Raw genomic sequence first — 17,550 nt, forward strand, 5'->3', positions numbered from 1 at the left:
TTTACGTTCTTTACTCCCTCCAGCTCTAAAACTCCAACAACATCATGAACAATGTAGCTTTAGCTTTCTTTGCTTTCATTCAAACAGAGACATGAACCATTTCAAGTTAAAAGGGTCATTCTTCTTTCCGGTGAAGGATTTTCTCTCTTCCATGGTTTAATTTTTCAATAGCCCAAGGGGATCCTTGAAAAAAATCCTATTACTAGTAAAGTTGATCACCATGTCGCCACAGGGTTGCAGTGGGGGGGTGGTTCCCTTTCTCTATAAAGTTGCACTGGTGCTAACAGCTAGAGATGAGAAAGGTCTGAGTTGGTTTTTCTGTTGCAACGACCCAATTGGAATAAAATTTTGATAGAAACTTACAAATTTATGGAAAGATTATGTGAAAACGAAATACTTAAGGCACCAAAGGAGTAACAAAAGTATTAATTCCCCTCTCCTCCAGCTTTCTAATTCTGCTAGAATTGTCAATGTTCCTTCCTCCATGGGAAAACCGCTTTCCCAATTGGAATAACACCACGGATGTACAAATCAAAATGACCAGTTTGCAAAATTCCCAATATATTTATAGATCTTATAAATTAGTATTACACAATAAACCAGGTTACAGAACCAACAAAAACACAAAAACCATCACCTCGAAAAGGATAATATCATAATAGGGTGAAATGATTGTAACGATTGATAATGTATTAAGGGGGAAGAAAACATGTTCATCTTTCTCAAAGTCAATCTACCTTCACCGTCTACATTAAGCCAAACCAAAATTCTTTTACCTGAATAAGTATCTAAATAGAAAATGTATTACATTACACCCACTAAAATTTCACTAAAGATGATAAACCAAGGCAAAAATATGCTGAACCTTCATCTATGCTCCAACTACTTCGGTTTCCTCTACTACTGGTTCCTCAGCCGGCCTGTCAATCTTCATACCAACATCTTCCGAGTAATCCCCATGAACCTGAAACCAGAAGCCCAAATGGAATCAATAACTGAGCACAATTTCAAAGCAATACATTATCATACCAAACACCAAGTGATCCCTTAATCATCTCCCTAAGTTCATTGATCCAGTTGCATAAAGCACTAAACCCTATGCGTTCCTGAGTAAGTCTATTAGGCCCTTTAGGAGCAGAGTTGGGATTTCCATCATCAAAAACAACCCAAAAAAAAAATTTTAAAATAACATTACTGTCTCGCCAAACTTTTTGCAAAATATAAGTTCAAAAGGATGGGAGCCTTGCCTCCATCAACTTGCCAAGATCAAACTTTGGGGCCTTCAGAATCTTTGACTTTCCGGATAAAGACATTCTGCAGAGGGTAAATGCTGGAAGTGGCCTTCTCAATCTCCTTCCCAATCATCTCTGGGATAAACTTCTGTACCAATTCCTTCAAGTCACATGAGGTGGCCTGGTTTACCATGATTTCTCTCATCTTACGACGAATCTGAAACAAAAAGGCCAAAAGTTAAGTCACCATTACAGATGTGCAACCTGTACTTTGTTCGACCCACATCAACTTTGAAAACCCTTTGCTTTGCATTGCATAAGCACAAGAAAGAGGCTACAATGCAGTAAATACATGTAAAATACAAAATCCATAATAACACATGTAACAGAACACCCAAAAAAAATGAGAAAAATAATAGTAAGGATCAATTTAACCTGACGGATTTGGCTTGTTTGAGCATAACACGTCCTTTTGACCTGGTTTGGACGCCTCTTGGTAAATCCAATGCAAAACATTCTCAAAGTGTAGTTGTCCGTAGTCTTCACATCTACATGCGCCTCAATCAAAGTCTGCCACTTACGGACTAGAGACCTCAACTTGTCTGTGGTGAAATCCATTCCCTAAACAATCTCAACTAAATTAGTACCTTTGTGTATTACTTTCCGAAAACTACTTGGATAAGTGGTGAACACTTAGTTTGAAAATTTTAAAGCGTCCAGTAATTACCCAAAAATTAGTGAGGACATTTTTCCCCTGCACATCCTCAGCTCTCAGTCGGATCTTTCGGTAGGACTGATCCTCGTCAGCTTGAAGATCAGCAAGGCAGACCTCAAAAACTCTGTGTTTTAGTCCTTCAGATGCAATCTGTGAGACAGCAAAATCAATTTAATGCTATGATCGATCAAAAAAAAACACTTACATTAAACATTTTCATATGGACAAGTAGGAGTTTGGCTATTTTCTTCATAAAATATCGATCAGAAGAAAATGTAAACATAACCAACAAAATGACAGATTTATTGGGGGTAATAAGTAGTTGACACTTCTTTTAATTAATCCAAGTCTGAAATTATGGACAGCAAAATGCTGGACAGTGGGTGGGTTTCTCCTCCCACAGTATCAAATACCAACAGAGTTCTTCAGCTGTTACAGATTGAATCCCCAGAAAATGAGGTAAGTATCAGCTGTTGCAGGGTGCTACTAATACAAACCCACCCCCACCCCCCACCCCCCAAAACAAAACAAAAAAACCTTCCTTTACCCCCAAAAAATTTAAAATAATTTTTTTTTATCATAGATCCAAAATAAATCAGCAAACTGCACCCTGAGCCAAGTATCAGCAAGTCCAATATATTAACAGGTTTTACATAGAATAAAAAGATATTAATTCAAATCTGACTTTCTACGGTTTGAATCAATCACCTTTCTCCAGCAAGACCCAAGAGAGGAAAGGAATCCGTAAGTTGCATAAATTTCCTTCATTACAAGCTCGTATCTGTAACTAATTATAGGATCTAAAGATTTATAGTAGCTAGACTTTCGATGAACGTGTACATAAATTCAGTAACGTAAGCTCCATGATGGTGGATATCTATGTTCAACTTCTGGTACCCAAACTCAAATTACTTTATAAAAAGTGCATGGTAAATTACTCAATCACTAAAAAGATACAAAGGAGGAGAAAATCATGACCTTGGTACCCTGCGTCCTTGAAACAAGGGTCTTCCCAACATTCCTAGTGCTGAAGATCGATGGTGCCTTGATATCATACCAGTCTTTCTTAGAGAAGGGATCAACCCTGAAATACACGAATCACAAACTTATGAGAATCAGCATGTAAAACCATCACAATAGGATCTCAATTCATCGTTCTAAAAGGTTTCAAGCAAAATCAACTCACGCCTTCTTCTTGCTTCCTTTCTTTCCCTTCGATATTCTCTTGTTCTTCCTGTAGAATCCGCATAAAAACAAAATCAGTAACCCTGAACAAACATCACAGAAGAGAAGCATGTATAGAAAGAGAGAACGAGCTACGTACCCAACCGCCATTGTCGACGAAGATGAGATTCAGAAAGGGCCCCTTCGCAAGCAGAGTGCGCAGTCGACTCCGTTGGCCTAGAAAAACCCTAATCTCTCTCTCTCACCCTAATATCGCAAAAACTCGTTAAACGATATATATATAAGGATCCATTCGTAAAAGTACAAAAATGCCCATCAAAGGAAATCACCCTAGCGGACAGTCTATGATAACCATAGTTGGGGGGCCCACTTTATAAAATTTCGATCTGATGGCTGTGATCTTGTACTAGAGATAGTTGTGATTTTTAACTAAATTTGCATTCAATATACAACATCTGAATTTTATATTTAATCACTTCTTCATGGTAATTTGTCTGTGAGCTTGTTGAAGTTAATCTGAAAATATTCTACAAACAAGACTCTCTCTTGGTTAACAGTTAACTAAATCCATTTGCATGGTCTCTCTCCCCTGGAATCTCTATAAAGTTGGTAGGAAGCTTCTCTTCCTCAAACCCTAACCCCGTAGTTTCTCTGTAATTACGGCCTTGAATTCTTGATCTCTAATAGTTCCTTCGTCACTTTTGACTTGATCCTTGTCATCCTTTGGGTATTCTTTACAATCAATGATGATTCTCGCTTAGTCTATAACTTATGAATCCCCACCCCCCTTCTCAACTTTCTTTTGTAATGTTTCTTGGCCTCCCCCCCCCCCCCATTTTTCCCTTCCTCCTTTAAATCACGAACAACGTCAGTCCACCCTCCACCCCATCTCCTATGATTGTACTATATGACTTCAAACCTCTTCAGGTACCGTCACAACTTACTTTGCCTAGAACCTCTATCGGATCACTAGCCAAATTATCTCCTGATATTCCTTGATTTGGTTCAAATGCTATATTCCCTACTATTCTTTCACTCCATAGAAAATCCTTAACAATTATCTTCCTACTCAATCTTTCCTTATTACGTCCTTGCCAACTCCACCTACATCCTCTATTGTAGGAGTTCAAAATACACATATCACATTTTCTTCACTTGCTCATTATTCTAATTCCTAATTTCCTATAGAAAAAAAACCATGTCTTCCATTTGGGCCCCATACTAGACGATCATATGGGCTTAGCTAGGATTAGTTGTGGATTTTGAGCTTCTTTAATTCTTTTTGTGACCTCGTTGGCAACTTGGTTTCTGGAGATACCATCTACCACTTTTGGTGGAAACAACCTTACGAAACAGACCTACAACTTTAGGTACTTGGACTAGACTTGAAATCCTTTTGCTTTGATGTTTTTTGATGAAATCCTCTCATCCCCTTACGATTTTTGATATTGATAGTTTATTCATCCAAAATCAAGAAAAATAACTTCAAGAACAAGAATGTTACACCTAAAATCTTAAACCACCCCCCCCCCGAAAAAAAATTAAATAAAAGAATGTTACCCATATAAAGATCATAAAAATGGTTGCAACCATGAGTTGTTTTAACTAGCAAATTAAATCAGATGCTGAATTTCACCTTTGCCATTATAAAAGAAGGTGAAAGAACAATTTATTTATTTGCCAAAAAAAAAAACAATTTATTTGTCATGAACGGGCATATGAGTAAAAGAATTTAAAGTGTAATTACACTAACCAATATGATACATCTCGATACGTTTCTCTATTAAATTACACTAAAATACATTAACCAGAGCGATACATCTCTTCAAATCACCTGACCGATACGACACTCGATACCGATACTTTAAACCTTGCATATGAGTAGTTTCAAGTTCATTAAGGGTCAATATGAAATGTTACCATGGCAAAGCAATTTTCTGCAACTGATGCAAAACTTTGCCTTAATTTCCCTTTTTTAAAATATGCCTGTGTTACCACGGTTGGGTGCCAGTATTTTTTCTCAAAATGGAAATAAAATTTTGAAATCTTTGTATCGACCATTATCAATTAATATTAAAAATGTAGGAGAAGATTGTGCAACACAAGGCGAACCCTGATCATTTCCATATTTTTCCCAAAAGAAATCAAAAACCATTTTACAGCATTTAGGATGCAATGAGCGTACAACAAAAGGTCAGACATAGACAACAGAGAGAGACAGAGAGAGAAACCCAACAAAACACAAACTCAGAACTGTCTCGGAAAAAGAATTCACATACATATATTACCAATGCAGATTTTTATGTTTTGCGTGAAAAAGAAACCAACATCTAAGTATTGGGAAAGGCTAATAAAGATCAAAACAAAATTAAACAGGGAAAGGGAAGGGGGCATCAAAACCAAAACTTGAAAAAACACTAAACTTTCTAGCAATTCACTTCAATTAGTAAACTAGAACATGATTCTTTTTGATGTTGCTGCATTTCCCAATCTATGAATCAGCATTAAAGCTTTAAGTTTATAAGAGTGGCAGTAAGCAGAGGTAGCTTCCCAGGAGCCTTTTCCTTGTAATGTTTCGCCAAGGCCGTTGCAGCCAGAGATTGCAGCTCTGAGCCCTCTTTGTCTTCCTTGTTCCTCCCTTTAGTCAACTGAGCTATTGCAACACTACACTGAATAATTGAACCAACAACTTTTAGCCATTGCTTTTTTTATTGATGAACGGGAATCATAACAAAATTGACGACAAGCGAAGCAAAAAGTGTTAATGATTGAGCAAATCCAACATCAGCATATAGCCTATTTCCTTAAATAATAGCAACAGCTACTTGATGTGCTTTCGCTTTCAGGTAAGAGCTATCTCAATTGGGCACTAGGGAGAGGAAGACAGGCAGGAAGTGTAAAAGAGAGTTGTCTTACCAAGCATATGCCATAAAGTGCCCTGGTGTTCTTACCCCCAGTCAAATCTACGGTGGAGGCATAGTATTTCTTAGCTGTCTGTAGATTTTCTAGCCCACCAAGTGTGTATAGTACCTTCAATCAAAAATTAAAAAGATAACAGTTAAAACCAAAAAAAAAAGGGGGGGGGGGGGGCTAAATCCAATTGCATTCTTGAAAAACAAGTAAACATATAACTCAAAGCAGATGCTCGTATGCCTTTCTGGATGACTAGAGACTTGAAAAGGGAACTGAAAATGGCACATACACTGAACAGATTCACTCTAGAGGACATTTCCAAGGAAAAAAAAAAAATTTTAGGAATTCAGTTAATCTGAATGCCATGGGCAGATGGGGCAGTAAGTATTAATCAAACATATCCGTATGCTTTATCGCATTAGGATGCATAAGTTTGCCTTTCCCAGCACTGTAGTAGCAGGAACCTCCTGCATTAGGGTGCTCTTTTTCTCTTTTACCTAAGCTAAAAGATTGTGGAAATATTGATTTAACTGCATCATACCAGTTTCCACTGCTCTGTGCCTTCTGCTGTAATACAACTTTCACAAGTGTGCACAGGTTGGAGTCATAAAGCGGCCATCTCTGAAGCTTATACCATTTTCCATTCATCTTAAATATCTAACGGAATGTGTGTTGTGAAAGTGCAAAAATCACATAACTTACATGTATTGGAGTTTACTTTTGGGCTCCAGATTCAGTCAATGACCAAAGGAAATTGTGTTTGTTTTTGTTTGGCAGATTTATATTATATGTTATAAAACTAATTCACAGTTACAATAAACTAAAATAAATCAAAATCAGATATAGCTCTCTCTATCACTTCTTTTGATTTTGTTTGAAGCCCCTGGAAATTCTAGTTTCATTCTGCTTTAAAACCATTCAACAGATTTATTTCTGGTTTCCCGTTTAAAGTACAATTCTATAAATCTCAGTTTTTTGGTTTTGATTGCAAGGATTCAGAATATTGCTTGATCATTAAATTGGTTCACCCATTCTGTTCCAAACACTATAAACCTAGCTAGCAATTTCAGAAATTCTGAATGGACTTTTGTCTCCCAATAACAAATGAAGAACTTCATAACCTTGAATCTGGTTGTCGGATGTCAATCAAACTTGACTTGCATATTCTGCCCTAGTGCCAGACCACTTCACCAGAGTTTGGCCATATAAGATCAGTCCTATGTTAATAACTGAAAATATTTTGAACAGGATACATCTGTTATGAGAACTTGAAGCCATCAAGGCTTCCTCACAGTCCTTCTGCATCCAGGGATCAATATGAGCATTTAAACTGTCTGTATATTGGAGAGGATTACTGGACTTGCATAATTAAGACTACCAGTCTCAAATGTACATACCAACTAAACAGTGGGAGAGAAGAATCTGAAATCTCAATCAAGCCTTCAAGTTTGACTCTGAGTTTAAGTTGATCTCCTTGTTTGAATTATCCTAACCAGCACCACTGAAGTACCAGGAAGAGCTTATGCAATTCTTCGTATGGGAGTATCAATATACGCAGATGTGCAAAATTTATAGCTGTTTATAATATATATCACCATGGAGAGCATTAACATGGACAAACTTCAATATCTAGTTTGCCCTACTAATCCTGAAGCAAAAGCATGGACATGGACTAACTTTCATTTATTTTAGGGGAAAAAATTTGAGTTGTTCCCCCCTGACTTTTTGTCATCTTCTGCACATTAACAGGTCCAGATGCTTTGATCTGGATTCAACGTTTCAACATATATCTGTTCTGGTTTTCATTTTACTTATGTTTTCATTCTTTCTTTTCCTCCTAATATTTCATTGTATTTTACCATCTGAGAGATTTTTATTTCCCAAACAAACATCAATATCTTTACTATATTTACAGAAGTACTTGATGACCTTGAAGAGGCCATATCTCATGTCAGCTCTCCAACTTGCAAGTCGAAAACATGGACCAAAGAATTTAAAAAATTCATCAAATGGTGCTTATTAAGGGATCATTAATTTTAACAGAAATACCCTATATGATGGCAAGAGAATGACACCCAACTGATGTTCTTTCCAATATTTTATTACTAGAAATAAGTACTAAGACAATAAAAATCAGACTTAGTCAGGTCATTTCTTAAAACTGGATGAGTTTTCGTAGACTCCCGACTAGGTTTCATTTTCTCCAACTCTAAATGAAGACTAAGTCCAAGTGAAAAACTTGATTACCAACTATGATCACGACATGCTATTTGTACTCCTTGCTTGAGGTTCCTCCATTTGCCACTAGGTGTGCTTTTAGTATTATATTCTAATTATTGCAAGTGAAACTGCTGAAAAATTTTAATATTAATCTTTGTAGGGAAATACTACACTGTTGACTGTGGTAGATACATATGGCGCCTTTCAGGAATATCTGATATCATCAACATGATTCTAAGTGTAGACATCCACAAGGCATAGAGAACTATTCAACTTAATAAACTCGTCCTTAAAAATCATAATTGAAAAGCCATCAGGCATGCTGAAGAAATGTTTCCCCATTTTGAAGGTGATGCCTACGTATGATTTCAGGACACAAGTCTTGATTGTGATTGTGTCTGGAGCCATCCACAACTTCACTAAAAAGCAAGCGGCATCAGAGTGGATTTTTGAAAAAGCTAAGGAGAAAGATTAAATGATTAATGTGAAGAGATCAATTGAGACAGTGACGATGATGGGATCGAGAATTTTGCAGATGTGGTGCATGGCACAGAAGCAACAACGGGGAGCATATTGAAGACAAATTAGCAGATAAGATTGGAGATAGCTATCAAGATAGATGATGAAAATAGATCTGGTGCACGGTACAGAAGCAACAATGGGAACCATATTGTACATTTTTTTTTAACTTCCAATAAACTGTTTGGTATAGTTTTGTTAGAGACTTCTTTGATAAACTTGTGTTTGTTTTTATCTTTCATATAACTTTCTATGACATTATTAATACCAAAGTTCCGGGGTTATACAAAATTAAGAAATATTAGGGCGCTCTCCACTTGGCTACCATGTGTAGGTGTGTGTTACTATCAGGTGTTGCTCCAGTAAAACATGTCCAACCCATTTCAGGTTTTGCAGACATGTAAGACCTATACCATTCAAGGCATCCATCATGCAATCAATTTACAATGATACAATCTACAAACCAAGTGATGGTTTTCCTATTCAAATTGTGATGTGTATAACTATTAACCCATTCACATGACCCGTCACAAGGTTGTCAAGGTAGTGACTTAAGCTATTCATCATTCTAATCCATGATGCGTGTTCGTAAATGGTCCAAAAGTAGTGGGAGTAGGGGTTGGAGATGAGGATGGTCTTGAATCTTTGTTCAAATTAGCTATAGATTTCCACAAAAATTTCAGGGTTATATCATAAGCATACCAAACCTTTTTCTCATTATATAAAACGTCATAAAAATGGTAACCTGTGAGCATTATTGATATTCTATAATTTTATCATCCTAAATGATTCTCATAATAAATCACAATTACAAATATAAAACGCACCGAAGAGAGCTAAGTTGAGTTCCATCTTTTCAAACTTACCAATACACTTTCATATTTGAGACTAGAAAAAGAGCAATGCCATGATTAGCCCTCACCATAAAAAGTCATTTGTATGATTGAAAATAAAAATACTTACATCAGCATAGGCCAAGTGATACAAGGGAACAGTTGATTGACATAATATTAACTCCTCATAACAGAAAGCTGCTTGCTTATACCTGATTAAGAAAAGAAAATAATGATGTGCTATTGTTTCATATTGTTCAGTACACATAAGTATGAGAAACTAAAAAAGTTCCATTTGAACAAAAAAGACTAAGATTCAAAAACCACACTAAGAGAGGACCAAGAGGTTTCATTTGGTTGTGACCATCACCACTTTAAAAGTGGACCACAGTTGCAATTGCCACAAGCCATCCTTCAAGCTTGTCAGCAATAGCAATCTAAGGTTCAAAATCCACAATTTTTGTGGTCAACAACATTTGTAACCAGTGGGTGCAGACAATTTAGTATGATTGTTACGGGCTATGTGTTCTATGATGACATAGGATTTACATGTCTTACATCTGTAGAGAAACATATATTTCAGCAAGTTCTCTCCAGGCATCATGGTCTGCCATAAATCTAACAAAAAAAAAACAGCAAGATATCAGCCACATTTGTACATTCTAGCATTGTTTGAAGTAGATTGATCTCGTATGAATATGGCGAGACAAATTCAAAGAACTTACATTTCAAGATATTTATTAAGCCACTCAATGGCAACAGAAATATTTCCCTGTCCCTTTGCCATGGCAATTCTCCTCTTGTGGATCACCTAAAAAATAGTTTTTAAAAAAAGTTCAGGTTTCTACTCGTCACATTTTCCAGAGAGGAAAAAAAAAAGAGATACCAATAACATTCAACACTACTAAACATATATCATTTCAGGAACATCCTGCTAATGATTTACTTGATCAAGTGGGTTGTCCTCTAGAAGGCTTGAGTAAACTTGCTCAGCATCTGACCATGATTCTTTTGCTTCCAGCAACATCCCTTCTAACCTACCTGTGTTTACAGAAAAGCAAGAACCATACATCAACACAAAGATTCACACTCGTACCAACTCCTGTCATGCCCCCATTTACTAGGGCCAAAATAACACACGCATACCCACACACACACGCAAAACACAGATTTGGTAAACCCACCAACTCTTGTACTGTTGGGAAATTTCTTCTGAAGAACCTTTACACAATCCTGCAAAAGATTATCCAAAGTGTTGAGAATCAACATAACAGCTGAATAAAAAACAGCTCCAGGACTAAGAAATAAGCTGTGAGCAGAAAGAGGACTAGTTTCAGTGCAAAAATTACAATATTGATGTGATACTTGCTTCCGTGAGGTGGTTTAGCTCTATCAAAAACTTTGAGGTTATGATGCAGTGACATTCTTGACCACAGCCTAGCTGAGGCACCATTTACTGACTACATTAAGAGTTTAACAGGGAAAGAAAAAGAAAAAAACCTCCAACATAGAGAGTATCCTCATTTTCATGAGGTAGACTAGAAACTTAAAAGAACTCAGGAGGTTGAAGTGCAGCTGGGGAAGCAATTCTTGACATGGTGCTCTGTAACAAATCTAACATTCATCCCAGTGGCATGGTTCTGGCTCCCCTAACATCAGGGTCCAGGGAAGGATCCATCATAACTCTCTAACTACAAAGAGAACATTCCAAACTGTGGCCAGATAGCAGAATTTTAGGGTAGCAGTATGTTTTGCACTAAGCCATATTATCCCCTTTGTGATTCCACAATCAAAAGCACACAGCCTTACACAAAGGGAAGGGATACCCATCCCACATTAACAGAACAATAAACACATTGCAACTTGGAATGCCAAGAGATTTCAATTTACATCACAGCCGAATTAAATCAGGCAGTACTTTCCAACAAAACCAATCTATTGGATGACACTGTTTATCAAAAATGATTGTCACTTCAAACATTAAAACAATATAAATGTTGATAAAGCTAGTCATAAAGGTAATACCTAATCAACCCAAACTTGATAGTTGATACAATGGTTGAATAAGTACAGCTTGAAGAATGACTATGTGAGATTAAATTAACATGGAAATCAAAAGGTAAGTAAAAGGTTTCCCATACAACGGTTAAATAAACTAAGGCCAGACTAACATTATATGATTAATATAACTAACAAAGATCAACAACAACAACTACAAGCCTTGTCCCAGCTAAATGGGAACAGTTACATGGATGTTTGCCTTCCAATTGGCTTTATTTGAAGTCATACTAGATACAAGGCCAAAGCCATACCCTTCCTCACCACTTCTCTAAAGGTTATTTTAGGTCTATGCATAGTTCTTCTAATTCCTTCAATCTAAATTAAATTACTTCTCCATATAGGGACATTTAAGGGCCTCCGTTAAACATGGCCACGCCAGCTCGATCAACTTTCTCATAGCTTACCATTTTTCGGAGCCACTCCCAGACCAACTTTAATTTGATCATTCCTTACCTTATCATTCTTAGTTTTGCCACTCATTCATCTTAACATCCACATTTCTGCTATACTGAGTTTATCTATATGAAGTTTCTGTACCATACATCATAGTTGGTTGTACGACATTCCTATAACCAATAAAAGATCATTCTTTGTTTATTACTTTTTAAGAGATACCATAAGGAATGGCAACGAGGTAAACCTAGCTCAGGTTGGTTTCACTTGAACCAGCACTAATTTAACTTTAACCTGACTTCACCCAAAATTAAACTGCAACAGGATATAAAGAACTGTCATCCGTGAGAGAGAGAGAGGCTCACATAATACTGCTATGCATATAGGAGTTCCTATTGGCATGTCCTTATCATACAGGATCAACTATACCTTGTTACAGAGGATCAACATAGGTGTGGTGGTAACTGGTACATGACAGATTTTTACCCAGTAACTGGTGAATGACAGAGTTTCATCCACCTGCACTCTTTTATATTAATTTCAAAGAAATCAATACAAGATCTAACAACAGTTAACTACTAATTGGTAATTCTTGTACACTTGAAGTCAAGGAACACAGCATCTTCTTTCAGTTTAATTCATAGCCTACACTGAGGCAATATTACGCCCCTCGGGCCTCAACAATACAAAGGAGAAGTACAATCCTGGGTCCAAATCCTGTTGGGGTTCATTATGGGCCCACCTGGATACTACACAGCTCAGATGAAAATAGGCTGCACTTTGCAATTAAATGAAATTCAAATTAACAACAGAAAGGAACTAGTTATGTACTGTATGTAGGTGGAGGTGGACTTGTAAATATGGAGAATTCTGGAATTAAAAAGAAATAAGGATAGAAACAGAGTTTGAGATAAAGGAAAGATACATTCGGAAGAGGACAAAAATAGTGTCAAATTAAAAAAGAGTCACGGTCTTCTTCTTCATTACAGAGAAACGTTCGGCGGTAAATCAGATTCCTTGGAATTGATCCAGCACCTGTTGGAGGCTTCAAATCTCAGAAAAATTTGTAAGCAAGTTTGTCATCTCCAACGTCTTGAATCCAAGATGAACGAACTACAAAAAGCAATTGATAATTGAACAATAAATTCAGAAATTGGGAGTAACGGTGGTCGTAGATCATGATTGGAGTTCAATTGAGGAATTCTCAACTGGAAGGGGTTCTGCAACCAGCAACCTAGGTTTAGCATTGCTTAGGTTAGAGAAACTCCCATTCAAATCCTCAGTAAGAAAGAAATGGCATGAAGAAAATCAATTTGATTCTTTTGGGCTGCAAACTAATGCCCAGACAACACAAACTGGCAAAGAATAATATCAATAAATAAAGAAAAGAACTATGAGGAAGGAAGCAAAAGAAGAGGTAGCACTTCAGTAGAGATAATAGACAGAGAGAGGGAAGATATCGTCGTCCAAAAGACCACACTTGCACACCCACTGCAATTCAGTTACTATTCATTCCATTCCAATCGCTACTCCATCACAAGTGCTTATGTCACGTATAAACTAAGAAACCTAACTCAATATGGAAAACTACTCTAACTGGGGGGGGGACAAATGAGGACGCTAATAGTTAATTCCTATGCAATTTATCCACCCAATTAAAATAAAATATTACAATATCAACTGAACTCAATGCCTAAATATCCCACTTGACCCAGTACATATTTGGACCTGATTCTCAGTCTGGGCATTTAAATGGATTCAATCCAATGCATCAATTCCTACAGTGTTGAAGAAAAAACTTAAACTCGAATTTTGAAGAAAGGTAGGAATTAGAACACTTTAAATGGGTGCTCGTTCTTAATTATAATCAGCTCAAGAAAAGTTCAAAATATGCTCAGTTCTCTGAGTAGAAACAAGGCTGCCTTATTCCTTGCAGTGAAAGAACTAAAGACAGTAAACCAGATTCCTTGCAACTGATCCAGCCACCTAACAGTCCTAGCCACAGCTCCCTAACAAAGAAAAATTGTGAATAGCCTCATAATATCCAACTTTATTGAATCCAAGCCAAAGGAACTCCAATAAGAAAGTGATCATGATTGGAGTTGAGGTAAAGAACTCTCAACTGGAAGTGCTTCTGCAGCCAGCAACCATGGGCTAGCCTAGGCAAGTGGCACTCCCACCTCAGCCCTTAAAAAGAGAGAAAACAGGATGAAGTGGATCAACTGATTTTTTGGGCTGTAAACTACCACCCAGAACACCATGATCCAGTAAAAATATATCGATAAATAAAGAAAAGAAAACATAAGAAGTGCACGATGGAAAGGAGACATGAGACAAAGAAAGATAACAATAACATCGGCTGCACACTACTGCAACTCAATCACAACTCATTCCATAAAATTTGCTAGTAAGTAGTGACTACTCCATCAGGAGATATCTCAACTCATACGAAAAGCTACTCCACCAGGAGATATCTCAAATACTGAATGTACCAAATGACTCCTCTGTAACCTAACGACCAAATAAATCTGACTGAATGTGAAAAAGCATGTCACAAAAGGAGAATCATATAAATCAGCAGCTTATAACCAGTGAGACTAGGTAGCCTCATAAACCAAAATTCATATAATAAAACCAATGCACGCCGAATGTCAACTGTGTAAGAGAGAGAGAGAGAGAGTGTGTGAGTGCTTCGAAACCATTGGGATGAAAATTCCACCATTCATTAAGCATTTGAAACCAAATTCAGATATGATATCCAACTGGAGAGATTGATCCATATAAGGAAAATAAAAACTACATAGATATTTACCTCTGCAACATTGAGGCATTGGCAATCCATGGCAGCAACAGCCACCTGCTCATAAAGAGTCCACTCTACATTTATTAAGGAAAACAAATGTGGGTTATAAGAGAAGACGTGAAATTAGTGTGAAATCATGTACACATCAAATTTGGAGAAAATAATTGTTTATGCACTATCACCACTTGCACTCACTTAACTATACATTCATTTACATAACAATTCTACAATTCAAGAGAAACAAGAGAACTATTTAGATTAACAAACCCAACTGACAAGAATTTGAGAACTTGATAAGAAAAGTAAATTCCGGAAAACAGAAACCTTATGCCATCTCTATGCTACAAGAATACAACATTGAAACACCCCAAAAGAAAAAAAGAAAAATAAAGAAAGGAGCTTGGGTGGGTAATGGTATGGTGAGATTGAGAGAGCACTGAAATCTTGGATGATGACCAGTGGCCTGTTTACCAAATCATAAGAGTTTTTTAGTCCTATTGTTGCAAACAAATTAGAAGGCATTATTCCAGTATACTAGATTTATAAATTAGGACCAAAATGTGTTTTATATACCATAAAATGGACCTTAACCACTGGGGAGGCTTATAGGTGTTAATTGCAATAACTCACAACGTAGAAGCATACAGTATTATCGTCGGTCATTTTATCTGTTAATTCTTTTGCTCATACGCATAAGTTGGATTATTGAACTTCATAAGACTCTCAACTATTTAGTTCAAGCATCTCTCATCTAAAAATAAAGAAATAACCTCTCCACAAGCTTTCTCTTTACAATCTGCCATACCAGGTTAAATATAAAACCAATTTCCTCTTTGGTAGGAAGGATGAGAATCCTTCACCTATAACCCCGAAAGTAGAAAATAGCTAAGATACAGTATTAATCTCCCACGGCTGATTAAGGATATATCCTGTCCTCTCCAGTGATTCACTGATGTTTGCTGTGGTGTACAATAAGTCCAGATAACAAGGAACGTGGAATCGCTGTTGAGTAGCAGGACATGTAGAAAAATGAAATTCCCTAGATTCAAGTATTCACAAGGGGGAAGAACTAATGCAATTTGCAAATTTTCGGTTAATAACCATATCGGCACGACCATTAGTGATAGAGATCCAAAATTTTCAACCCTTTCATTATTCATGTTTAATTTGATGGCCAATTACAGATTTCAAAGATTTAGAAACGTAACGGTAAGGTACTATTATTGTAGACAAGATCAAACCTGAAGTTAAGGACTATGAAATTGAACAAAACTCACCTTCTCCGCCGAGCTTGGATCGCTTCTTTGGATCATTCAAAACAGACAAACCGTGCTTCAAAACCTTTTCCGAACGACGAACCTTAAGCTTTCGAACGAGAGAAAGGTACTCCCAAGCACCTCCTCCACCATTGTCAACCTGGTTTTCAAGCCTGTTCAATTGTTTCTCCTCCGCCGCCCCCACCATCTTCGCAAAATTCACAGTAACAGCACCACTGAAGTCAACAAGATTCGTCTGAAGAAGCCAATGCAAAAGACGAAGGAATTGATATCTTCGCTCGCTGGCTCAGTCACCCACTACCCACGCTTCCTAGCTCTCCCAGCTCTCTGGATCTATTGGTTGAGAGAGACACGGGAAGGACTGTGGGGTTCTGTTAAATCAAGGATTAAACGAAACGAGATGAAAATGACTTCAATAGTTAAACCAGATCTTCAATAGGGTTGAAATTCGTAACGGAGAAACGCAGAGAGGTATCGCTTCTCCACGGCAACACGGCCTTCCACTGATAAGTAAGAACCGGAACCAAACCGGGAAATTATGTTACGTTTTGTTTATTTATGAGATGTTGTGTTTTATTTATGATTTATGATTTATAATTTATCATTCACAATTCAAGAAGACGAAAATGACCTCATACAGAAGGAGTACCTCTGTGCCAATGACCACCACACCCCTCTCAATGGTCGAAATGCCAAGTTTTGCAATGCCTATGTAGATGTAGTAACTATTAAGTCCGTAGTGATTGATTTACCAAGAAAAAAAAATTAAGCCTATAGTGACTTGGGGCTTTTTATTTTTAGTTTTTTATAGCATCATCAAAACTAGTCAGGGTGACTGGTGCTTACAAGCCATGGCTTCTATGAACTTACTATCTTTATAAAGGAGACTTCTATCACTATGCTATAAGCAAATTCTACGTCAATGGAGTCCCACGAGAAAAAGAGGGTTGGCTCCTGGGATCAACAATGGTTTCACCCTTGTACCAACCAAAGTCTAGGTTCTCGGGGGAAAAAAAATCTCTTTTACTGTGCACAGCAATGTACTTTTTATACCAAATAACAGACAGAGATTTAAAGCTTGAATTTTAAATTTAAAAAGTCTAAAATAGCCTTGTAGTTTTTTTGCTTTCTCAATCAGGTATTTGGCATATATGTGCAGTGTTGTGCATAAAAAATGATTTTTTCCCAAGTTCTTGGGCTATCATAATAGAGTGTGGATTATTTTTCCCTGATGGAAAGCACTCTGTGCTCCCTTGACAGCATTACAACCACAAATTATGTAGGGCCCACAAGTAAAAAAAGAAAAATTTATTAAAAAAATAAACTCCATCACCCTAACCTTGTGGGCCCCCTTATAATTCATGGTCAACAGCTGTCGGGGGAGATGATCCGGACTCGT

The 17,550-nt window shown here is 37.0% G+C and overlaps 2 protein-coding genes across 2 annotated transcripts; both read right to left on the minus strand.

The window, feature by feature from the left end:
* Positions 1-669: 669 nt before the first annotated feature.
* On the minus strand, positions 670-3,367 carry LOC149003396 (small ribosomal subunit protein eS1-like). Its single transcript, XM_089138103.1, is given in 8 exon segments — positions 670-964; positions 1,248-1,292; positions 1,294-1,449; positions 1,668-1,853; positions 1,960-2,097; positions 2,926-3,031; positions 3,134-3,181; positions 3,272-3,367. Coding segments are annotated over 8 exon segments (783 nt in total). The 5' UTR covers positions 3,283-3,367; the 3' UTR covers positions 670-871.
* A 1,762-nt stretch (positions 3,368-5,129) lies between these two features.
* On the minus strand, positions 5,130-16,623 carry LOC149003397 (Protein prenylyltransferase superfamily protein). Its single transcript, XM_089136797.1, has 9 exons — positions 16,152-16,623; positions 14,884-14,948; positions 10,802-10,850; positions 10,564-10,658; positions 10,343-10,428; positions 10,176-10,235; positions 9,748-9,829; positions 6,049-6,162; positions 5,130-5,801 (listed from the first exon to the last, which is right to left on the minus strand). Exons 1-9 carry the CDS (start codon positions 16,336-16,338, stop codon positions 5,637-5,639), a joined length of 903 nt encoding a protein of 300 aa, XP_088992923.1. The 5' UTR covers positions 16,339-16,623; the 3' UTR covers positions 5,130-5,636.
* Between the last annotated feature and the right edge of the window lie 927 nt (positions 16,624-17,550).

This window comes from Hakea prostrata, chromosome 10 (assembly GCF_041222555.1).
Source record: "Hakea prostrata isolate BN-2017 chromosome 10, UWA_Hpros_2, whole genome shotgun sequence".
Taxonomy (NCBI): domain Eukaryota; kingdom Viridiplantae; phylum Streptophyta; class Magnoliopsida; order Proteales; family Proteaceae; genus Hakea; species Hakea prostrata.

Excerpts from the sequence above, each read along its gene's own strand:
- LOC149003397 (XM_089136797.1), bottom strand. The coding sequence starts at position 16,338 with ATGGTGGGGGCGGCGGAGGAGAAACAATTGAACAGGCTTGAAAACCAG. Across the intron at positions 14,949-16,151 it reads ATCCAAGCTCGGCGGAGAAG|AGTGGACTCTTTATGAGCAG; the intron begins GTGAGTTTTGTT and ends TAATAAATGTAG. Across the intron at positions 10,851-14,883 it reads AATGCCTCAATGTTGCAGAG|GATTGTGTAAAGGTTCTTCA; the intron begins GTAAATATCTAT and ends AATCTTTTGCAG.